Source organism: Falco biarmicus, chromosome 2 (assembly GCF_023638135.1).
Source record: "Falco biarmicus isolate bFalBia1 chromosome 2, bFalBia1.pri, whole genome shotgun sequence".
Taxonomy (NCBI): domain Eukaryota; kingdom Metazoa; phylum Chordata; class Aves; order Falconiformes; family Falconidae; genus Falco; species Falco biarmicus.
The window spans coordinates 1,450,274-1,474,727 of record NC_079289.1 but is presented as its reverse complement, the minus strand read 5'-3'; the positions used below and the strand labels follow the sequence as shown (position 1 = coordinate 1,474,727).

General features: G+C 46.5%; 2 protein-coding genes and 1 long non-coding RNA gene across 4 annotated transcripts in view; 1 reads left to right on the top strand and 2 right to left on the bottom strand.

The window, feature by feature from the left end:
• RAB6A (RAB6A, member RAS oncogene family) overlaps positions 1-9,662 on the bottom strand; it is a 65,283-nt gene extending 55,621 nt beyond the window's left edge. Inside the window, exon 1 of one of the 2 annotated variants that reach the window (XM_056327665.1) lies at positions 9,327-9,662. In XM_056327665.1, the coding sequence (XP_056183640.1) occupies positions 9,327-9,396 (70 nt within the window). In that variant the 5' untranslated portion in view covers positions 9,397-9,662. The remainder of the gene's footprint in view (positions 1-9,326) is intronic. The other variant, XM_056327664.1, reaches the window with a different exon arrangement.
• Positions 9,663-10,454: 792 nt separating this feature from the next.
• On the bottom strand, positions 10,455-15,881 carry LOC130145159 (uncharacterized). Its single transcript, XR_008820392.1, has 2 exons — positions 15,216-15,881; positions 10,455-12,478 (listed from the first exon to the last, which is right to left on the bottom strand). It is a non-coding gene; the product is annotated as an uncharacterized LOC130145159 (long non-coding RNA).
• A 164-nt stretch (positions 15,882-16,045) lies between these two features.
• MRPL48 (mitochondrial ribosomal protein L48) lies at positions 16,046-23,914 on the top strand. Its single transcript, XM_056329154.1, has 8 exons — positions 16,046-16,303; positions 17,165-17,217; positions 17,555-17,592; positions 18,498-18,583; positions 19,351-19,523; positions 21,147-21,249; positions 22,054-22,143; positions 23,655-23,914. Exons 1-8 carry the CDS (start codon positions 16,283-16,285, stop codon positions 23,727-23,729), a joined length of 639 nt encoding a protein of 212 aa, XP_056185129.1. The 5' UTR covers positions 16,046-16,282; the 3' UTR covers positions 23,730-23,914.
• Positions 23,915-24,454: the final 540 nt, after the last annotated feature.

Here is a 24,454-nt window from a genome sequence, read left to right as displayed (position 1 = left end):
TTTAACCTGAAACCTGGCAGGTAAAGCCAGCTCTCAAGCTTAGTTGTGCAAATCTTGCACAGGCTACAACAACCGTTTAAAACATCATTCACACAATTCTATAGGGAAATTTTTTTCTAGCTGTAAGGGCTTACTGGAGGGAAGGCACGTAGTAATTCGCACAAGGCTCCTCTTGCTATGTATTTACTATATATCCTGCAGTTTAATGATTTGGGGGAAAACCCAGCTGTCTTCCAGAGAAGACAAAAAAAAAATCCCTCTTGTATTTTTAAACAAAATTGTAGAATCCCTAAGGCCAAGACTGTATTTAACTCTCAATTACTTGCTGTGACAGCATAAACAGTCCACCAAGCCTACAGATACAAACAGTGGCAACCTATCAGCCTTTTGCACTCCTGAACAGAGAGTGAGGGAAAATTTTTTAACAACAAACCAGCAGATTACAAGATTGTGATACTTTCACTGGGAAAAGCTTTTTTCAAGTCTGCTATTACACTACAGCATCCAAATAAAGAGGCAAATTTTATGGGACAAAAGCTTTTGATCTGCCTACTGTTTATGCAATTGCAGGAAAAAACCGATCCCCTTCTCCAAGTCACATTGAGGTTTAAGAGCAACTAAAAATAAAAAAGTAGAAAAGAACTATGATCACAAAGTTAATTGTATGATGGTGGATAAAAGCCACTCCAGTGACTGCTCAGCAAAAAAAGGTACAAGATAACTAGGAAAGAAAAATGGGAGGAACAGAAAGAATAGGAACATAATTATGACTTGAATATGCAAAGGACAAGTATTAAGAGGCAACTTTGAAAGCTGAGAAGAAATTACAAGAACCTGAACCAGTGGGTCAGTCTGGAAGTGAGGGGCTGGAAGAGACACAGCACACACCCCCACCCCTGTGAAAACCTCTTTGAAACCTCTTTGTAAGGCATTCCAAGGTCAGGAAGAAAAAAAAAGCTTGATTTCCTTGAGATGATACTCCGAACTCAAACCTTTTCCAGCCATTTTAATTTGAGCCTCCTCCAGCTGTGTTCAGCTGCTATGCTGAAAGATTCACCTACAGCTTTATCCAAATAAGCAGCAGAAGCTGTTTAAGCAAAGCCATCCTAGCTTTTATGCAGACACAAGTGATTTTTCAGCCATTTTGAGTGAGCCAAGGACACAACAATAAAAAACTGCTTCAGCAGCATATGCATCTGTCCAAAATCACGGGAAGGGAACTAAAAAAAAATAGACAATATAGACAAGACAAATACGGCAGCAAGCCTCTAACATAAAGGCCTGTCTACTGCTGCCTAGTAAAGTCAAGAAGGGGTCAGAACTTCCTTTGAAAGGGAGGACAATGCAGTACAGTGTTTCACCACCAGTTAATTCTGTCATACATGAAAGTTGAAGCCTGTTCATCTACTCTCACAATACTGACTGCACTCCATCAGGAAACATTACCTGCAGATTCAGTTGCTTTTCCAAAAGCAAGCATTCTTCACTTACCTTCATTTCTAATCAAAATCTCTACCTGGTTCTGAGCTCACGCCACTCTCACCAAGATCTATTGACCACTACGTGCACACCATGCTTTTGCTCACAGCACTTACAATAAGTTTTGTTCTCTCCATCTCCTCCACCACCTCGGATATCCACTGGATGATTCAATTGCCCATCTAGTTCAGATTCCTCTGCTAAGCCTTCCTTCTGTCAGGCCATAAAAAACCCAAAATAATCCATCACTGACAAATAGGGTTTCTCACAGCCATTTCTGTGCCAGCAGAAGAGGACACAGCCAGTAATGAGCGAATATTTTCTACTCCCACAGAAGGCAACATCTTCATTAAAAAAAATGAAGTGCCTAGCCCTACAAGCTGCTGAGAAACACTTCTGCACTCAGATTAATGCAGAGCTGCCTGCCCATTTCTGTGCACACAGCTTCAGAGCCTCTGCAGAGCTGAAGTCCCTACCTGTTTGCAGGAATTCACTCCCCCCAACTCCAGTAGCTGCTACTTCGACCCCTTGGCAGAGATCAAACTGACAGGAATCTTGTCAAACCTGCATCAGCCACTGCTTGGACTCCGCCACTGAGAATGCACCCTCCGAGGGCCCCTCTCCTTTTAGCTACATGTCTATTCTAGATTTAATTTCCCTTCCCTTTGTGTTGCACCTATCAAGAACATTAAGAAAATGAACTGGCTGTAACTCAAACCTAGACAGAGGCAAGTACAGGAAGCGTAGCAGGAAACATTTAGAAGCATGGAATAAACTGGTCTCTGCTTTAATTACAGAAATGGGGGGTGGGGGGTTGTTGCTGCTGCAGCAATTGCCAATTGCTCTCCTAGAAGCAAATCATTAAAAAACACCACTTAGCAGGATAAATGGCATTCATTTATATGGTCGCAGGCGTTTAACAGTGAAGAGGTTTAAGTGGCCACAATTCAAGACATAAGAGACCAAGTGAAAGTTAAGAACATTTTCTCATTAGCAGGTTTACCTGCACCTTCCACTGACATGGCCAGTTTGGCCACATCTGAAGACAAATAAGTTACCTGTTCATCCGCATTGCTCCAGTATTTCTTCCCAACTCTTTCAGTTCTGGGCAAATATGGTTTAGATTTAAACCAAAGCCTTAATTCTGTGTGTTGACGACACCTACACATGTCTGGATGAGAGAACACTACGAGCCTGCAAATCTCAGAATAGCTGTGTAGCATCTCCAGGGGATACTGGCAGCATGTCAGCTCATGGAAACTTCAAAAGTGTGCCCCAACTCTATGCATTAAAATGGAAGCAACTACCATGGGTGGTATCAGCATGCACCTGCACTTAGCCAGGCACCTGCACTTATGAAAGCAGCCAAGGTCAAGCAGGATTTGATTGCAGTTACCAGTTAAGACTCCAGCACACTGTTCCAGCTCTTGTCTTTGTGAAGGAACTAAAGGAGGAAGTCACAACATGGACAAAAAACACCCTAAGAGAAGGAGAGACTCTGGTGCACATACTCTCTTTAACTGGTTCTTATCAGTACCAAGAGTCTCAAGGATATTGTGTCTGGCTTTGTAAATATACTTCAAAAGCTAAACTTCAGGACATGACACAATGCACTCCTCAACCTCCCCTGTGAGCACGGTAACTAAACCAGTTAGCATCACACTGGGTATGCCCGAAGTCCAAGAAATCTTTTCAAATCATACAGCAGACTGGGAAACTGTGCCCTCGCATTCTGGCAGCACTGACCTGCTGTGGTTTACAGCAGTCCAGCAGAAAGAACGTGCTAACAGGGAACAAAAAAAGGAAAGTTACGTCCTTGTTCTAAAAAGTCAAATTAAACAAATGTCACTATTGTGCTGTACAGTTGAATAAGGAATTCCTTCCTAATTTGAAAACTGTTTGACAGACACGACAGGAGGCAGCCAGAAGCAAGCCAGGGGCTCAAGAACTCAGAGGCACACAGAATAAGCCAACATATCCAAGGGGAGGTTTCAGCAGCATGTTTTTTAGTCGCACTGAGCTGCATGCAACATCAGGGTAGGAAGTCTTTCCCCTTAAACCCCCGATTTTGACATCGCTTTGCATTTAGAGTTGGTTATAAGTTGGTAATTTTACTGGTTGACAACCAATGAGAAGCGACTTCCACCTCAAAAGGAACTCAGCCACTCAGTATGGCCTTTGCACCAAGTTCAGTTTTTTCCAAGTACAATATACATACATACCTTGCCCCCCCCAATTTACTGAACCATTAAATAGTTCACACAAATGAAAAAAATTTAGATTTGGTTTCATATAATAGTCGCTTCCTAGATTAGCATTTCTTTTTTGTGATCCACTAGGCTGCATTTGTGTAAATTAAATACTACTGAAACAGAAAAAAAGTCCAATTTTTCTTAAGTTAATGTTATGCATATATTCCAAAACAGATTTAGCCCATCACATTTTGAACATAGAAGAAAATAGCCGATGTAAAGTAATAGATTCAATTGTTCACTGTCCTTGGGCCCTTCAATATATTAGAGCCAGAGGAGTTTGTTTTATGCTGAGGGGAAAACAAAGAATCCATTTAGCTTTTCAACTTTGTGTAAGCTCAGTAAATAAATCAAGAAAACAGACCTGAAAAATTCTACTTACACTGCCAGTCTGTATTTTGACTACTGTTTGTTGCCACGTTTTTCATTTACACTACTTCCATAAACAATTTATACTAATGCGTCAAACAATCATTTTGATTATATCAGTTAATTTTTAAAATAACACTTTTAGTCTTGTCCTAGCCTGCTCCATACGAAAAGAGATGTATGAGAGTTCCCATACCCTTTCAGAAACCTTCCTCTGTCACAAGGTAACCGTTCTTGCAGGTTACAGGACTCAGGTGAGTTTTGGAGGTTGTCTGGAAAAATCTGATGGTTCCATTTCTTCTGAGCCATTGAGAGGTTTCACTTGCTTGTTTCAGTTTGTTGGTTTGGGTTTTTTTTTTTAATCAGCAGCATATACAACAGGTACTTGTACATGCATGAACACAACAGATGCCTTTAAACACCTGGATTAAATTATCACATAAATAGGAAGGTAGCTACTTCCTCACAAACCAATCACAGAAGACAGATTTCTAACAATCAGTGAAGTCAAGAAGAATGGCTGTTGGCTTTGATAATTTCCAAATAGTAGATCTTGTGCTAAGGTGGCCTCAGAAGAGGTTCCTCACCTTTGTTTCTCTGTTAGTCCCATTTACAGCTTCAGCTTTGTAGAACCTGGATCATGTGCTAGGAGAGTGCCAAGTACCACCAAACACCTCAGCAGCTGCAGATATAAAATCCATTATTTTAAACTCAAGGAATAAGAAGATCTTCTTCCTAGTTCACAAAATATTTCTCGGATACAGACAGAAAAACATACCAAAGAGCAAAAAGGCACAACTACTCCCTTTGAAGAAAGGATCTAGCTGCTTCAGAGGCTTCCACAAATAGACAGGGATCAAAAGGCACCATGAAAACAGGCACCACAAAACATTTAAGTCTTTTTCCCCCAAGTGTGAGGTGCTTCTTCCAGATGTTGCTACAGGGAGGGCTCTTTCAGACATGGAGAAAAGGAGGAACAGGGACAATATTCAGCCTCCAGATGCACCAAGAAAATTAAGTTTAGCAACTCATGGAGAACGCACACAGTCCAAATATAAACCCAAATATCTGAAGACCTGGCCACAGGAAAACCAAGACATTAGGAAATTAATAGGAGGGAAGAGGATAAGATTTTAAACCACCAGTGGGACAAATTGACAGTTCTCCAGAGCTTGTAACGCCGAGAATTCCCTAGAAAGAAGGGAGTTTTAAGTTGCACAGGCATGCCAGTCTCTGCAGACAGGCTGAACTGTGACCAGTGTTACACCAGCTTCGTGTTACACACAAACTACCTGCAGTTCTCCAGTTATCTAATAAGACCCATCACACTGTTCAGCAGTGCCTGTACCAACACTGTTATGCAACAGTATAGTTCATTAGTGGTTTCCAAACCATCATATTTCACAAGTTATTACACTGTACTTATGTTTTCAATATTAAAAATCTCTGTTCCTGATAAAATATGCTAACTAGTTCTAATATTCTTTAAGATTTTATGCAATGCAGAAACGTCAGCAGAAAGACAACAGGGACTTATTTTGCTTTCTGTAATATTCATGCCCTTCAGACTTGCTCACCAATAAAAGCTACAGCATAAACCCACATGACAAAAGATTATTTCTGTTGCGGTGCCCCAGCATTCAGTTCTGCTCTTGATCAAAAAATCAACGTATTAAGAAGCAGAGGTGTTCCTATGTAAGACAGAACTAAAGATGTTACTAATATTTGAATATATACCATATTTACTATTGAGCTACCCTAACACAGGTGATGTGTACACTAACCAATGTGACCCAGAAATCAGAATTTCTTAAACTTGAGCCATTAGCACTGATGAAAATCACCTGATAAAACAAGATCAAAGGCAGTAAGAAACATACTTCCCCCTCACCCCCCAATAACTTCATCTAATCCCTCAGCACAGAGCTCTCTGCCTTTTCAGTAAAGATTAGCATGTTTAAAACTGCTAAACTCTGTATAATCTTCCATCATTTAGAAAAGTAATTCAATTAAGACAAGCACTGGTGAAGTTGCCTTCTTGCTAGCCAACCAATGCTATATCCTTGCACTACAAGTTAAAAATAAGAAAAATGAGAGAAAGAAAGAGAAGCTTCTTCTAGCTGGACACAGATTATGTTGCAGGCTCGTGATGAATCCACTGTCCATGCGGCAAGTATCCAGGCTCAGCTGGGGAGGGGCGTGGGGAACACAACAGCAGTATTGCTATTGAGAGGCAATGACTTGCAGTAAATCCCAAAAGGAACCGTGAGTGACCTGATGTCATTTAGCCAACACACCCCACCAACCAAGCAGCACTAGCAGGACCCAAGGATAGAGCGCTGCAGCAGTGTGTCAGCTTGCTCACCACAGCACTGAGCACTCAAGGAGTTGGTGCAATAAAGGCAGAAAAGGCAGACAATGTGAGTAACAGACATGGGAGACAAGAAGATTTTGGGGGGTCAGGGAGCAAGGAAAGAAGGCTCTTAAAAAAAAAAAGTCAGTATCTTAGCACAGGAAAAAGAATCTGCAGCTAGCGGTGAGCAGCATAACTAGGAAGAATCACTGCAGTCCACACAAATGCCTAGGTATACGGCACTGAACTCCCACAATATGGCTGAGGATACCAGCAAAAATCAGCTATCACATCCACTTTCAAATAAGAATAAAACGTCTAGAGATGCTCCCAGATCTCCCATGGAATGATACCATCTTTGCTCACACAACTGCATGGAAGGGTTGTAAAGCCTGCACAGTAATGAACTCCAGTTAAGAATTTCTTAGCCATAACATACCCATTTATTGAGATGACTATATACAGTCAGCACAGAATGTCTGATATTAGCCAGCTTTGGTTGCCGAGGCAGCTAATTGACATTGTAGCCCTTTATAACATTTCATTTGTCATTGTGAAGTCCCCAAACTAAATGAAACAGAAGCATTCAGCCTCCCTACCAGCAGCAGTAGGATTATCTTTAATTATGGCCTTCCAACAAGGCAGATCACCTTTTAGTTAAACAGGTAGAAAATGCAGCAATCCAGTGCAACAGTTGTACAAAGAGATCTTCTAATTTATGAAAGCTGCTACCATAAAAACTTTATTTCTACATTTCTCTTACCCTTCAAAACAAAGAACAACATGTAAGCAAAGCCCACTCAAACTCCCTTTGCAGCATCAGAGACTGTTCTGTAAATATCTCCATCATACAGAAGAACATTAGCGCATTTATTCTTCCAGGAGCCATTTGTAGTGGGAGCTATTCACCCTACAGACAGTAAAAAAATAAAAAATTACAGAGAATGACATCATGACAGCACTATCTGAAGAGATTCAAGCCAAATTCAGAAACAGACACTTCTCCATCGAAGACAAGAATCATCCAAGCACTGTGTTGGAGCATGCCCTCGCTGCAGCGCCCGTGGATTGTATGGACACACCAAGGGCTATCGGCATCACCACATTTAGCATCGAGTTCAGCGCAGATCAGTAACGGAGTCATCGCCCAGGATCCAAGACAAAGGCAGGTCTGAAACCCACACCACAGCTGCTAGCCAGGCCCTAACCAACTAGATTCAAATCAGCTTTAACCCACCCAATAAGCTACAGTCAAGACAGCAGTTGCAGTGCTATGTACATTTAGTCAGGAGTATTTTGCTACACTATAACCATAAAACCCCTTCTCTCCTCCCCAGATTTGATGCTATGAACAGGAATTATTTAAAACCTTCCAGTATAAACACACAGATGATTAGCTGAGAGAGAAAAAAGTGACTGAGACTAGAAAAAGCAGGTATCTGATGTTAGAACAGACAGACAAGAAATCCACGTGTAAACTGAGAGCTGCTGAGATTTAAGATCTGCACGAGGTGCTACAACCTTCCATGGAGGTATTCGAAAAGCTTCATGAAATCAAAGCTCAGAAATACAGTAAAAGAAGCCAAGCGTTTTGCAAATATGCAGTTAATACTTAAGATTCCTGCTATCAAACAGCTTGGAAAAAAAAAAAACCAAACAAACGAGCATCTTCTACACATGACCCTCTTCCAAAATCCTCATAAAATGGCTGGCCAAATAGCACCTCACCAAGTAGATCAGGTGACTTACCCCCCCAAAAAAAAACCCACCAAAGGCAAGTTGAACTTGTGGTCCCTGGATCCCTAATATGAAGGGGAGCTGTTCCAATCCCCAAAAATAAAATAATTTTTTAAAAAGGATGAAAGAGACAGACTAAAGGAAACCATCAATGTATAGGTAAATGATTTAAGAGCAGTCTTATCACCGAGCTCATCTATGTAACACCAAGATGTAAGTCATTTGGGGGAGAGGGAAGAAAAATAAAAAAAAAAAAAGACGGACGACTAGTATTTCATCATCTCCTACCACACAGAGACCAAAGGTGGCTGAGGGAGCAAATACCCCACCCCGAGCCAGAAAATATCTTGCACCTACTCATTATGTCAAAGATCACTCAATATCTGACCAGGATTACACAAAGCATCTGACAAACCAGCATTTTTTCAGAAAACTCTCCAAAGTGAAAGATTTGAAATGCAATATTGGAGATAGAGGCCTTCTGCTGAGGAAGAAGACATCGTTCGGGATTTTTTTTTTATTTTTTTTTATTCCAAAGACAGGGAAGGAAAAAAAAATCTCATTGACTGAATTAAATATTTAGAGCATTGGATCCGCTTTGCCAAGACATAACTCCATTTTCAAAAAATGCTATATTTACACAGAAAACACCAGGGATTGAGACTCCTGCCCCCAAAAAAACGGAGGAGTTGAGATCAAATGAATCAGCAACTGTTTCTGGAGATGTGGCCGCTGGGTTTTGGTGGTTTGTTGCTTGTTGTTTGTTGTTTTTTTTTTTTTAACCATAGCTGACCGACGCTCGATCTCTCCCTGTCACTGAGGGTGCAGCGACCACAAGGCAGCCTCTGCAAGGGGGAGGCAAACGCCCCGAGGCTGCCCCCCACCCCACGGAAAGCTGCGGGGGGGGGGGGGGGGGGTGGCGGCAGACCCCCGTTCCCCTCATAATGTGGGGTTACGGCACAGCGGGGCGCCCCACGGAGGGCGACAAGCAGGGGGGATTCCCTCAGGTGCGACCCCAGCCCCCATAAGGGTGGGTCCGCCGCGGCGAGGGGGGGTGGGGGTGGGAAGGGAGGAGCCCGCCCCGCCACCGCTGTGTGAGGGAGACCCGGACCGAGCCGGGCCGGGCGGTGACTCACCGCTCTGCTCGCCCAGGAACACCAGCTTGAATTTCCGCAGCGGGTTGCCGAAGTCCCCGCCCGCCGACATGATGGAGGAGCCTCCGCCGCCCCGCGCTCGCTCCGCTCCCCGCGGCGGGACCCGCAGCCGCTCTCACACTCTTCTTTCCGCCCCACCACTCCCCGGCGAAGGCAGGCGGCGGGCAGGGCTCTGAGGCCGGGCTCGCAACCCCGGCGAGGCGCAGCCGGCTGGGTGAGGTGCCGCCGCCGCTGCCGTTCCCCTCAGGGCCGGGCTCCTTCCCCCGCGCGCTCGGCGCCTCACACAGCGGCCGCCCGCCCCACGCACGCGCGCCGCCGCCCCGCCCCTCGCGGCACGTCGCGCTGTGTGCCCCTCGCCCCGCCCACTCTTTACGTCGGGCTAATCACGGCGGGAGGGGAGGGGGAAAGGTGGGAAGGAGGCGGGGCTTGGTGTCCTGCTGCTGAGCTGTGGATGCGATCACTCTGGAGCCTAACGATGGCTGCCTGGGTGGCCTGGGCGTTGGGGGGAAATCCTGCTCCCTGAAGCAGCCGAGCTGCAGAGTGTGTGTTTGTGTGGAAAGGCGGGGTGCACGGGCTCTGCCCGCAGCGTTGCTCAGCTCCCAAGGCACCCTCTGAGCTGCGAGGGTGCTCCCCACGCATCCCTTCCTACTGCAGCCACCCACACCGGACCGCCTCCCCCAGGCCACCATGCAAGGCCAGGCTGGGGCCACGCACCCACAGGCTGTGCCACCAACTCAGCTTCCAGAGGCCCCCTGACACACAGGGCTGGGGCAGATGGGGTACGGGCGCTTCCGAAAAGGATCTGGGCTGTGGGTGCTGCTATTTATTGCTGTCTGTCATCAGACGAAGCCTCTCCTTTGCACCCAGACATGGTCTCATCCGGACCCACAGGTCAAACTCTGCCTGGACTGATGGAGCTTTGCCCCTGGGTTTTTTCGGCATGGATTTGGCCAAGTTTGGCTGCTACAGGAGCTCATGCTCATTTCCCAGCCGCAGTTAAAAACCCTTTTCATCATGTTGTCTATACAGTCCTTGGCATCAGCGCTAATCAATGGTTGCAGGACGCTGTTTTGCGGATTGACTGGATACTAAGCAAAAATGAATTCCAAATCAAATACAAAAATAAATGCAGTTTATTATATTACAATATAATAAAGAAAACAGCATGCAATATGATTAAAAAAACAGTACTAGTTATTATGCACAATATGATAAAAGAGCAATAGCAGCGAAGCATCAAGACATTACTGCAAAGTGTTAGAGAGACTAAGAAAAGGATCACATCACCAATTTCCACCTTAACATCCCTTCAGCTGGGAGCCCTGTTGCAGCCAGTGCCAGGAATCTCTCAGTAACTGGGAAAATTCCTGCATGGTGCATCCACCTGTAGGTGAGGCTTCTTGCCCAGTCCCGGAGCTCGCCCACCTTTAATACTCAGTTACACACCTAGTGTATGTAAATAAAAAAAAATAGGCTAAGTGCAGGTGTGCACTATGTCATGGTTCGTGAGGTTCACACACGCCAGGGATGTTGGCCAGACACCTGAGCGTGGTGGAGTTACCGTCATGACATAGCCACACACGATGTTTTATTGTCTGGATGCTGCTGCTCATATCTTGCTTGTTCAGGGAGCTCAAGACAAACACCACCTGCCCAGTACAGCTGTCCTTGAGTTCCCTGAACTCACTCTCCAAGTTAAGCGATCCCTAATTAAAGACAGACTTCTTCATAAGCAGTAATCAATTCAAGAAATTTTCACACAGATGCACCCAGCCCAGCTGAGCTCAAGGGAAGAACCAGCAGAGTTCTTAAGACCAAAAGCTTAATTCTAAACTGGTACGGATATTCCTTTAGAGGAGTATCTCTTGGGGACACTCCGGAATGTCCCCAGCAGTTCCCTCCCATCAGGGTGACATTTCCCGGGGAGGTCAGAGATTCCCACTCTCATCCTTTTGCAGTGGCTGGGGCTGTCGTTCGGAAATGGCTCAGTGCTCCCTCCCTGCCTAGCAGAGAGGTTAGAACCCCACTTGCAGGCTAGCCCTCCCTTTAGCTGTTTTCTGCCCTTTTCTCCCCATTTAGCTCAGTTTGCCTTCAAGCTTCAGGGCATGAAGAGGCTCCCAGCTGCATCCAGGATGCTTCTGTTTAAACCTTGGCTTCAGGACATCTCTTTTCCACATAGTCTTCCTCCCTCCATTGCCACGCTGGTGCAATCCCACACTGATCAGTACTCTCTTGCTCAAATTTGAAGGGAAAATGTGATTTTTCAGAAGCGCTCACCGCCCTGGGGCTTCCCGGGCCCTCAGTTGGTGCTGGCATTGCCTGCTGCTCCCAGGAATATCTCAACTGGAACAAGAATGTGCTCAATGACAGAGCCCTCCGCAGTCTGTGGCTCCTACCCCATGGTTGTATTCACGTTGATGTTGGTGCAAATCTCTTGCAATCCACTCAACAAGATCCAAATAATACTCCATGGGCTATTTTCCACCTGGAAATGGGTAGGTTTTCCACCATTTTCCCATCTGGGAGATTGTTCTAGAGCCTCTCTGCTCTGATGGTCAGAGAAATGGCATCCACCATTCATTTAGTTCATCTAAATGTAGCTGCTCAGTGAATTTTGTTCTCTTGTGCCCTCTCACACCTTCCTCTCCAAGGCCCAAGGGCTACATTTCCTCTGCTATGGGGACACCACACGCAAACTCTTGGTCTCCTCCTTGTAAAAGATCATGGGTTGAAACCAGTATTATTCCATCTCCACATGACCTGCTGTCCTGGATTTGTAAATGCTCCATGTAGCCGAAGGGGGCACAGGCTCTCAGCAAGGATTTGCTTACAGGTAGGTCATCCTCAGCCATGAACATCCTTCGTTTGGCATCTCCAGCCATGGTCTCCGTGCTCCGTCACTGCCTGCTGAATGAAAACACTCATTGAACCTTCCCACTTCAGGGATCTTGTTCTGGGATATGAGTTTTGCCTCTTAGCGATGCCTGCAATCCAGGTGCAGAATTCAACAGCATTTTGAAAACCAAATGGTCTACGCTTTCTATTTCTGCTCATTTCATTTGTACTCCCTCAACATGATTAACTGCTTCTCCAAGGTTTGGAGTTTTTTTTCCAGGTCTTGAACTGCCAGTGAACTGAAAGAGAAAACATGTCTTTAATAAGGTAATTAAATTTAACTAAGTTTTAATAAAGATATGTGCAGGAGCTCGCATTCAGCCTTGCACCCGGCATTTGGGAGCATTTCCCCCTTGCTGTGGCATCGGTCCCACGGCTGCTCTCCCAACCATGGGGAAAGGGAATCCAGATTGGCAGAGACCTACTTAAATAATTTCACTATCATCTTATATACATATATTGTCCTTGTTGACATGTCATTCAGGGATCTTTCCCACCAATCCCAGGGAAAACAAGGGCTCTCTACCACGGAGAAGTCTTGACTGTTAGTAATAATTATTTTTGTCACAAAAGCTCTGCTCAGGCTCAGCATCTCTTCGTGCTGAGCAAAGGAAACACTCCTGCGTTTCCTGCCAAAGAGGTTTCAGCCCAAGGGACCGGCAGGGGATATGGATGAGGCTTTCAAGATAAAGCAATTCAGGGACCTGCCTCCGCTTACTGAAGCCAGGGGGGATCATCCTGCTGACTCCTGCGGGCCTTAGGCATGGTCCTAAAAAGCGCCGCAGAAGGTAAAAAAGGAGACACGCAGATCAAAGGTTTTCTTCTAAGCTATATTTAAACAGTTTTTGGTTTTTTAATTGGACAAGTCCAAAAAGCAGTGAAGACTTTCAGGTGCTGGATCTCAACTCTCCTAGGACAGCTTTGCTCCTCTGGACAGCACAATAGAGAGCGGATTGAGAAGGGGCAGGGGCCCTGCCACAACCTTATGCATAGGTCGCAAACCGCTCGAGTATCACCTCTGCCAGCACCTGTGTGCACCACACTGGGTCATTGACAGGGCACATCCAGCTACATGACAGGGAGAAATCTGCAGCAAAGCAGAAGATGGATGAAATAATCCCTCCAGCAAGGCCTGGGCCCCTCAGCAGCCGGGGGAGCCTTGAGACAGAAGAAGAGCTCCCTGGGTTTTTTTAGTGCAGTACAGAAAAGGGGTGGTTTGTGTTTCTACAGCTGAGGGGGAAAGAAATGCCTTTGCTTCTTTTTCTAAATGTCACAAAAAGGCAGGTTGTGCTCCCGCAAACAGGGATTCGGTTACCTGGCTGTGAAACGATTCATTAGTCAAAGAAAGGCACAGTAAGGACTGGTGCTGGGAGCTGAAGCCGAGGCACATTCACGTTGGAAATAAGGTCCACATTTTTAAGTGAGAGGGTGCTCAGCCGCCAGAACAGGCTGTCAAGAGCAGCACTATCTTTGTATCCAGGGAAAATCAAGAGCAGGAGCCTTTATGAGAAAGATGCTTTCATCGAAACAGGAGTGATCTGTTTCCATACAGCTGTAAGTCAGCGGAAATCTACAGGCTGCAATGCGCAGGAGACCAAATTACATGATTTAACAGTCCCTTTTGGCCTTAAAATGTATCCATCTATGATAGATGTCAGAGAAACTCAGGAGTGAAGAGAAAGACTTGTTTTTCACTGAGACATGTAGGACAATGACGGTCATTGGGAGGGGGATTCCTGCAATATGTGACTGCTGTACCCCAAACACAGTCTGGGGCAATGCTTCCTCCTCAGCCACATTTTTTGGGTGGCTGAAAGATTAAGCACACAGCATTTGAGGTCACAGAACAAGAGGTCATTCTGAGCACAACTTGCTCTTAATTGCGGTGCCCATCATGGCCTCCCGCCACAAATGCAGGCCCAGCCAGTCCCCTCCAGTCACAGACGCCTCTCCTCAAGCACAGCATTTCCTCCAGGGCTTCAAAGTTCACAGGCGCAGAAAGCCCACCTTTCCTGCAATGGGAGTGCTGGTCTTAAGCCGGATCAGACTCACACAGTGCTCCTTGCTCAAAGCACCCCAGAGTTATCAAACAAGCGTCATTGCCAGGGTGGCCCTGCCTGGGGCTTGCGAGGTGAGATCAAAGGGCAGTACAACATCCACTCCACATAAGCAGCTTTGTCGTGTCCGGGGAGTGCCACAAAAAGACAGCTCAGAGCTGAGAGCCCGTGTCTTTGCGAAACATGGCAAAGAGCAAAGGTGGTGCAGATACCCTCTGCTTCCCCCATGCACTGAGCGGGTGGAGGAGACAGCACGGGCCTGTGCACAGTACAGAGCCCGCCCAGGCTCTTCTGTCAGGCAAACCTTATCCTCTCATGGTCCTTCTCTCCTCTCCATGCACCAGATGGCAATGGTGATGAATGTCTGAGGTGTCAGGTGTGTGTCGGGAGCTCCAGGCACCCAGAAATGCAGGACAGGCCCTGGCAGGGTGGATCACGGAGCAGAATTAAATGCATGAGTCTAGTCTGCAGCAGAGTTGCCATGTCAATGAACCAGATGAACTGGAGAGAGAAAGTCCATCATGAGCACCGACAGCTCCAGCTAAAAGCAATTGAAGCAGCCATCAGTCAGCAGAGGTAGAAATCCTGGCTTGAAATCAAGTTGCCAGGCAGCTGCTGCCCAGGATGGACAGCTCTAAGACAGGGGCTCAGAAAAATGGGCAGGAGTATTTGCCACACAAGAAGGGGGAAACTGGGGCCAGGCAGGAGAGAAGAGAGTGGGGAAGAGCCTAGGAGAAATGAAGGTTTGTATTGGAGATGGCCTGGTGAAGATGAGGAGGGCTGAAGAGACAGGAAGGGGCATTTTGCAACAGCATGGGTTTTCCCAAGCCAGCTCCAGACTACCAGGTTTGGGGGGCACAGGGCCACACAGCACCCATCTCTTCCTACCCTGGTCTGCCAGGCAGACCTCCTTGCTCACCTCCTCTTCCACTGGGAAACACATGCTGCAATTCAGGGAGGTCTCTTGTCAGTCCATCCTTCCTACAGTCTTCCCACTTAACATTTAAGGAAATGCCTCCAGGCAGCAGCTGGGATCAAAGCAGTGGCAGTAAGGCAGGATCCACTCTGCCCTCAGAGGGAGCAGTCTGCTGCTGAAAGGGGTGTTTGTCTTTGCTTCCCCCTCAAGCAGAAAGTGTGTCTGCATGGGGCCCAAATACCTCATGCTGACACACTCCTTCATTTTTAAGGCCTGTGGCGGCCTGCCAGCATGGACACAGCCAACCCTGGCCCATTACACAGATTTTGTCTACAGGGTAAGGTCCAGCCCTGCCTCTGCAACTGCAAAAAAACCACCCCCTTTGCAGTGCCCGTGCCAGATGGCAGGGCCAAACCAGGCAGGTTTAGTACCAGACCGTCTGGCCCTGCTTCAGGCCTGCACGCCCAGGCCAGCCCCAGCTGCCCCCACACCCCTCAGGGCCTGTCTCCAGGCTGGAGCTGGGGCCCGCTGATTCCCCGCCTCGGTCCCACAGCCAACAGGGACAACATGAGCTGGCTGAGGATTCACCCGCCCCTGAAGCCCGCTCGGTCCTGGCTGCCCTCCGGGCGCCCTCCACCCCCACTCCCCCTCACAGCGCTCCCGCGCCGCGCTGACATGGCCGCGCAAGGCGGGGCTGCGCAGGCCACACTCAACATGGCCGCCGTGCCGTCACTCGATGGACGCGGCGAAAGACCAATCAGCGTGCGAGAAGCGGGCGGATGGGCGGGCCGCAGCTAGCAGGATTGGCTGCGCCGCTCGTCCCCGCTGGGGGGGGGCGCGGCGGGGACAAGGTGTCCGCCATTACCGGCCTGCCTGCCTCCTCCTTCCGCAGGAGGCCGGCGCCTGGCGGGCATCGGGAGCGGCGGAGTTGTTCAAATAACGTCACCCTCCCCGGGAGCCCCCAGTAGGCGGGACGTGGGGCGGGAGCTGTGGCGGCCGGGGCGGGGGAGCGTCGAGGCGCGGTGGGGCACGCTTGGAGCGGCGGACGCGGCTCCATCTGAGGCGCGGGGATGAGCGCGGCGCTGCCGAAGGTACCGGCGGTCCGTGACCGGCTGTGGGGGGACACCGGGCCCGGTACCGGGGGAAGAGGGGACAGGCCCGGCCCCGGAGGAGGAACAGGCCTGGCTGTGGGACTGGGGACCTGTGGGCCGGGCCCGGCCCTGGGACTGGGCGGGGGAGGGGAGTTGTGTCTCGGGGGGACACGGCCCTGGCCCTGAGTTAGTGCTCTGGGTCGCCTACCGTGGTGTACCTGGCCCAGGGACACCTCCCTACCCCTCCTCAGGCACCCAGGGATCACCCCAGCCACACAGGGTCCATTACAGCCCCCCCACCTTGCCACAGCCCTCGGGGACCCTCGGATCCCTGCGCCTGCCTGTCACTCTGGTCGCTCTTTGGGGACGGTGCTAATTATTTCCCGCAGCTGGCATGATGTAGCTCCTGCCTGCCAGGTCCTGGTGATAGCAAAGCGCTTTGCTTTGCGCTGCCTTGGTGATGGATGAGCTGAGTTTCCCTCCATTCATGTGGAGCTGGAACAAGCACGAGGGTTGTTCACATGACTCTTGCAACCTGAAGGCGGTGGAACCATGCGAGGGATGAACATGATGCGTAACTGCAGAGAGGAGAGCCTCCTACCCCAACTTGTCAGATCCTGAAGCAAAGCGAGGGGATGCATGAGAAAGTTACCACAGTCATCATCTTCCTTCTCCTTCATCCTTTTCTTCTGAGTTGTGGTGGTATTCTGGGGAGTGATAGTGGGTGGAGGTTGGGAGGGTTACTAGTATGTTCACAGGGTCTCAGGTGTTGCTTCAGTTGGGTATATTCTGGGAAGCGTCAGTGAAAACTCCCTGAGTACCTGCCATACTCTGCATTTTGACCATGGTGGCTTATTGCAGGTGCTGTGCTTGAAGAAGGGAGTATTGCTAAAGCAGGTGTTTGTGCTCAGCAGGTGAGAGGTCTGAAATCAAACCCAGTAAGTAAACCACGGTATAAAGCATGAAAAATACTAGGTCACTTCTAGTGACAGTGTCAGAAAACATACGTGACAAAAAAAGTTCTTTTTGCCAAGGAAAACCTTTTAATTGCGGAGGGAAGACTTTCAGCTGGTGTCTGGGAGCTGGAAGGGCTGTAGGATGTGAAGAAGAGAAAGCTTTTTTGCTAATGGGATCTATCTGTGCCTGAGGGACTTGGGGTGTGAGCTTTTGTTCAAGGAGATTGGCCAGCTATGTTGTGTTTCCGCAGGTGGATGAAATCAGAGCTTTTAATGATTGTTTTGTTTCCTACAGAGCAGCAACACCCAGAGAAAGCCAACTGTGTGCTGCAGGTAAGGCCTCTTATTAATGTAATGCAAGGCAAAACTTCATTTACTGAAAGCGTTACACATTTGAGCATTTGCGTCTCCTTTTTTTTTTTTTTTTAGCCAATTTTGGATTGGTTCATAACCTCAGCAGATGCTCTGCCAATTCCGTACCTTTTTAATAACCTTTTCTTCTGTTGCCCTGTTTTGGCTAAGTAGCTAGTACTAGTCATGGTGTTGTGCTGTAGAATGAAACCAGCCAGATGCTATTGACTGTATTACTGCCCAGGAACTGTCTTACAGCCCTGTGAGGTCCCGCTTCAACATTTATTGAGCTGGTGGAGTCTGCTGTCACCATTTAAAATAGAATTAGATTTTGATGTGGCGGCAAAGTGTAACCAAGTGGTTTAGATCCTTGGTATTCAGTTTCTCTTTGCTGTTCTGAGCTTTGTTTATTAAAACAAGGGTTATTGAGTTTGAACAGGACTGGATTTAAAATCTTAAATTTAATATTTAAGGGGGGCTCAGATCCATCGTAGTAACATCACTGCTGTCGCATAAGAGGAGACATGTAACATTTCATCACTGTCCTCACCATCCATTGGTGCTGATGAGTCTTTTTTTTTTTTTCTTTTTTTTTTTTTTGTTTGCCTGAGAATTCACCTGGGAAATGAGTCACTCTTGATCTCTTCCTTCCTTATTTGCTGCTTGCCATAACCAACTGTGAACTTTAACAGTCTTTCTGTGATGCACAGGCTGCATGCATGGGGCAGAGACTGGCCGCAGCGTTAGCGTGCCTTTGCCTTCTGTCAAAGAACTGAGGACAAATTCTTGCCCTCAGTGTGGATTTGGGGCTCTCAAAGCACCCACTTACGTTTGCTAAGAGAAGGGCTGTTCAGCTGGAAACATGTTTGCTCTGCTTTGATTTTGAGGTGATGCACTCGTGAGTTGCCACAGACACTACAGATCCCGTCCTACGCATGGCATTGGGAGGTTTAAATACCTGCTCCCAAAGGAGGTATGTATAGGAACTCCCCTACTGCTTGCTTTCAGCTGACCCATCTTTTTACAGTCTGCTTTAAGCATTGGTATTACTAATTCCATGGCTGATCGATCATTAAAAAGGAATAATGTAATCATTTACTGCTACTTCTCTTGGTGAAGAGTGTTATGTCACATGAATTACCCACTCACAACGCTGCATAAATACTTTCTTTTGTCTGGTATGTTCTTGTTAAAGAGTAGTTTTGGGAGGGAGGAATGTCTTCCTAATGGTGAATTTAACACCCCAACTTCAAATCACTGCAGAATATTGTGAGCAGGTCTTATTTGCATTTAAACTTTTTACATTCCCTGAAATTTGGAAAAATGACAATTTTTGAGGAAGGAGGAAACAATAACTCATCTAGACAGCTGCCTTGAAGGCAGGAACTGAAATAAAAAGCAGTTTGTTTTTCTGCTCCTTTTTTCTTCTGGAAGGAATTAATCATGGTGTGCACGTATTTTCTGTGTGACTTCTGTGGTGCTGCCATCCAAGAACTGAACTGCTCAACTTGAGAACATCTGTTAAGATAATGTTATCCCAGTTTCGTAGTCAGGGAAAGTGAGCATAGACAGGCTGTGGTATGTTTGACATCGTTCAGTAAACCTTTGTCAGAAGAGAGTACCTCTAGTGTGGTCTCCTGTGTGGGCAAGAGTTAATGTTTTATATTTCTAGCTTTGTTCAAAACAGACATGCTTTCTATTTTTTCTTTTTTTCTTTTTTTCTTTTTTTTTTAACTGCAGGCTCCAAAGAGGAGAAAGGACAGAGTGCAGATGAAAGAGATAAGTGTTGGGACTGAATATGAGTATGGAGATGTCAACATTCAGATGACTTCCTATGATATGTGTCTCGTGGAGCATTTCGCTCAATATGTACATAAACTCTGCAACCGACTCTCCATTCAAGTGAACGAAAGGTACGAGGAACACTGCTCTGTGTTTGTCATCTCTCTCTTGTAGATGATGATAACTTGCAGACAAGGGCACAATCTGATCTCTGATAGATTCCCACATGTAAATCCAAATCTTCTGTCGTCTTCCTTGTGTTCTCTTTTTGTGTGTCAGTACAGTTTTGGATGCTTTATTTGTATAAGAAGACTGAGATGGAGTTTTTCAGGTGCTGACTGAACAGATCTCAAGGGAAAAATAGCTGTTACTTTTCATTCCTTTGAGAAAAAAGCTTAAGCCTGTGGGTGCTGAGCCCGGGAATGTAGGTTTAAGTATTGCTGACTTTGGCTGCTGTTTTTTCTTTATAGTGTTTCATCCAAGCTCTGTGCATATATTGTGCAGTAAGCTAGCGATACCGATTATACAAACTAGAATGACCTTGGGGAACCCCTAAACATTATGGGAGAGCTACCTGCTACTTAAGTTTAGTAGCAGAGGGTGCTTCAGTTGCACGCTAGATCTCTGAAGCAGGTGTACCCCTGAGAGCAGCTTTGCTGGTTTTAATGCAGCTGAGGAACGTGATACAGTTCCTTGGTATGTATGTAGTGCACCCAAGGAGCTATAGTCACTGGGAAAAGCACTGTGTTGCTGTAAGGAATAAAAACGCTTTAAAAATTCAGAGAATCCTCACAGTCTTTAACTGTACCTCTGAGTATAAACACTGGTTCCTGATCATGCCAATTAAAACTCTTGGGGTTTTTTATGTTCATGCACTTTGCTGAACTGTCAGCCATGGATCTGAAATTCTCTGTCCATCAATCAGTCGCTTGTAGTCTCTCCGTGATGTCTTTTGCACCAAATGGCACTAAAAATCGTGACATGTTGGTGACTGATGGGTGTTTGTTTTGAGAAGGATGCCTGGCGACACTTAAGAAATTATAATGGTGTCAGCAGTGACATGCTGGAGAGCATCCGCAGGGAAATCCCCCAGCCTGAGACTGTTGATAGCACTTTCAGCTTTATTACCTTGTATCATACTTGTGCCCCCTGGGATTGGACTTGGTGTGCAGAGCTCAGTATGTACAGAAAGAAACTGTTTGCCCTTTATGAGCAACAATTGTAGGGTAAAATGTGGGCGGTAAGCTGTAGCCTGTTGTTATTGGTGCTGTAGAAATGGAGATGGGGAGGCTGAGGTCTCTGAAGTAATGCTAACCAGAGAGCAGGATCTGATCCAGTGCTTGTTTGTAGTCCTCTTAAATTCAGAGGTGAAAATAATATCTTCTGAGTGGTGCATTGCAGCAGTGGTTTTTAGCTTTGCTCCTGATGAACAGATTACAAAGCAAGTCAGAGCTGTTGCTGTAAAGCTCCCCTTCAACTATAAAAAAAGTTAAAAATTCTCTTCTCAGGCTGGTGTTTGTACCTGAAACATTTTTTTGCTGGCAGTTGTACTGCAGGCTTCTCCGTTATCTCTTTCCAGTAAAACACCCGCCTTCTGCCAGTGCTTGATTTGCAAGATACGTTGTTTGCATAATTAATTTCTCATAAAAAGTTAATCTCTTTCCACATTCTCTGCTGCTGGAGGTGGATTCATTCCTGTAAAGTAGTGCAAATCTATCCTCCCTGTCGTAAGCGCTGACCTGTGGTTCCTGCAGCTACGCGATGCCCACCAAAACCAATGAAGTGCTGTTCTTGGAAGAGCGAGGTTCCAAAATGCAGCTGGATGCCGTCCTCACTACCCATCAGAGGGTTGTCCAGGTACGAGCTGGCATTTGCTGATAGCGCTGCAGCTCTTGTGCAGCACCTCCCATCGCAAGCTCTCCACACCCCTTAACAATTGGAATTAAGTCCCTTGAACAAATGAAAGGTGTAATTTGTGCATAAATTGAAACACAAAGAAGTCTAATGAGATGCCTTGCTAAAGGTTACTCGGAGAGTAGAAGCAGAGGAGGGGTTCACAGATTATGTGTTTCAGCCAGAAGATTTATTATTTATTTTATGCACAATACTTGGTATGTTTAAGGATGAGCAATTGCACAAACTTGATGAAACTTCAAAATATGTTAGTATCAAGGCCAGCTTCAAAATTGTAAAACTGGTTGAGGTAAATAAATATTTCTCCTAAGTGAGTTTTTCCTGTTTTATAACGTGTTCCCTTGCTATATGCTAAACCTCTGCTGCATTATGTTTTAAACCGAAAGGTAGAGTTTTTCTACTGGAGAGAGTTGACATGTGTTTAATGTTGGGGTTTGTAGGTTTGCGGTGGAAGCCTTTGTATTAGTCTTACCTAAACTAAGATCTTCCTGTATGGCTAAGTCTCTTTGCATGCAGGCAGGGACGGGAAGCACAGCGTTCATGGAGAAGAGCAGAAATGAGAGCTTTGGGCTGTGCTGTATGCAAGAGCCCATGTATGTATGCGCGTGAAGCAGAGAGTGCTTCTCTTAATGAAGTGGTTGAGTGCCACAGGCTCATACTGAAATGTACTCTCTTTCTGTGCTGTTACTACGAGTCCATTTTGTATGTGGTGTTCGGCTCCTGCAGCACTTTTATTTCTTCTTTTAGATCAGAGGGTTGAGTTCAACGTTTGCTCCGATACTCTTGGAAATCATTCAGAGCAGTCAGCCTGAAGGGGTCCATCTGTTAGTGAAAGAGGTATGTTGAATTTTACCAGTGGCTTTGCATTTAGGAAGCAGGTATGGCACATGACATGAATTTGCTTCGAAAATACAGACCTGGTCCTGAGGCTGCTGTCTGCTTTGGGCTTATGGATACCCAGGATCTCCCAGAACCAGGTCCTCACTTGGTCTGTGAAAAACCATTAACTCTAATTCTTGATGAGTGTTTCAATTTCCATCTAGCCTCCTATAATTAGTGCTGCAGAAGGTGCCTTCCCAGCCAATCCTATAGATCTGCAGGAGTTGGCAGGTGCAAGTTGCTTTCCTTTGCTGCTGCAGATTCCCTGTAATTCAAAGGGAACGCTTTCCTTCAACAGTGGTTTGCCGCCTCATATCTGGCAATCACCAGGAACTTAATGGAGCAGTTGGTAGCAAAGCTGAGACTGGAAACCCAAATGCTGTGCCCTGTTTTGATGGAATTTGCTCTGGCAGAGGTTCAGCTTTTTCTGCAGAAAGGCCCGACAATTTTCTTGGCATTGAGGACTTCAGGACAGAACTCCACTCACTGGTGAACCAGGCATAAGGAGATACTTAAACTTCTGTCATTTTACATTCAGACAAAACAGTCCCAGGAAGCCCTGTTTATTCAGGGACTAAAATATTTTTATTTTTTTTTGTGGCTGGCAAGAGAAGGCAGCACACTAAATTCAAACATGAAAACACAGTTGGCTTCTTAGTGGCCTTTGAAGAATGTTTAGTGATCTCCAGCTCTGCAAAACCAGAAGGAATATGGGAGAAGGTATCTTGAGTCCAGTAATCTTCTCTGCTTTGGTCACAGTCCCATCTCTGCCTTAGGGCTGCCATTTCTTCTCTTTTAATCTTAGCTGACGGCTTTGTCTCTGGAGGGAGAGCTGTGATATTGTGACATTGTACCATTTGCAAAGTCATTGCAGTCTGACGTGTGAAGCCCAGAGGAGAGACCCAAGCTGGCTTCATACAACTGGCAGTGCAGAAGAGAGATTAAAGCTTGGGGATGCTCCAGCGACATTCTGGAGAGAGTGGCAGGTCTCTCTTAAGAAAGTAGATGCTATGGTGATAGGCAGTGGCAGAGTTGGAGGCATCCAGTTGACTTCTTGAGCACAATGCCATTGCTAACTTTTCCCAAAGCAGTTAGCCGGGTGAGGAGGAGCCTGCAAGGCTGAATTTCAGAGCAGCCCAGGTGTGTGCGTGGCTGCCGTGCTCACTTGCTGCCAGAAGCATTCTGCCCTTTGCGCTTTACCCCCAGAAGCTGCGCCTGTTGGAGGCTGGATGTAAGAAAGGATCAGCTCTGCCACCAGCCTTCAGGTTGAGCTGCGCATGAGATCCAGCCTGCAGTGACTTTCCATCGCAGATTCCTGCTCTCTGGGTTCAGTGGACATACAAGTTTTTTTCTTTTTCCACTCTTAAGTGATTCTCTTTGGAAAAGGGTTTGTCACCTTTGATTTCAAGAAGTACTCAAGAGATGATTCTGATTTGCTTGTTTGTGGGGTTTTTTTCCTCCCTTCACAGCACACAGAAGCTGACTTCAAGAGCCGATTAAAGTCTCGACCAGAACTTGAAGAGCTGCTAGCACAGATGAACTGAGATGAGGAAGAGCACCTCAACCGTCTGAGAGCTGCTCCTGGGAAGGCAAAGCTGCTCCTGGAAAGGCAAAGCTTCTCCATGGCTGCTCAAGCCTCCAGAAGGCAACTTCGTGAGCGCTGATAACTACTGATAACTTGGTGAATTGGAAGAAATTTCCACTGAATAAAGATAAATACATGTGTTCATCTGGACTGATTTGTACTCTTAGTGAAGGGTGCTGCAATGAAATGTGGGGTTACTTTTCTTCAGTTCTTTTTCTTCCTGCCTGTTTGCTTTTGGTGTGTGAGAATTTCTGCAAGTTTCAATCTGCAGAAATCCCTGCAAGTTAATAATAATGGTGTACTGGCAGCTCTCCCAGATGCTACTGATGTGGAAGTGACTGTCCTGCTCCTTTCTTCAGCTGAAGACTTGGAGCAATGCATTGTTCTCTTAGAGCTGCTGAAATCGGAGCTTTGCCAACACAAATGGAGCCTCAGAGCTGGGGGAGGGCTGGGGCTGATTGTCCCTGAGCAGCTGAACAACTGCTGCTTAACATAAAAAAAGCCTGAGAGGGAAGAGGTAGGAATTAGAGCAGTGTCAGGCAGCGTATGCAGAATTTCTCCTTAAGTTCTAGTTTCCCCTTCAAACCATAAAGGATAAACTTTCCCTTGAATCCCTGAGGTCAGTCTACTTTTTAGAACAGCCATTTGGAAAGGAAGAAATGACTTGTGTCTTGAAAGGGCAAA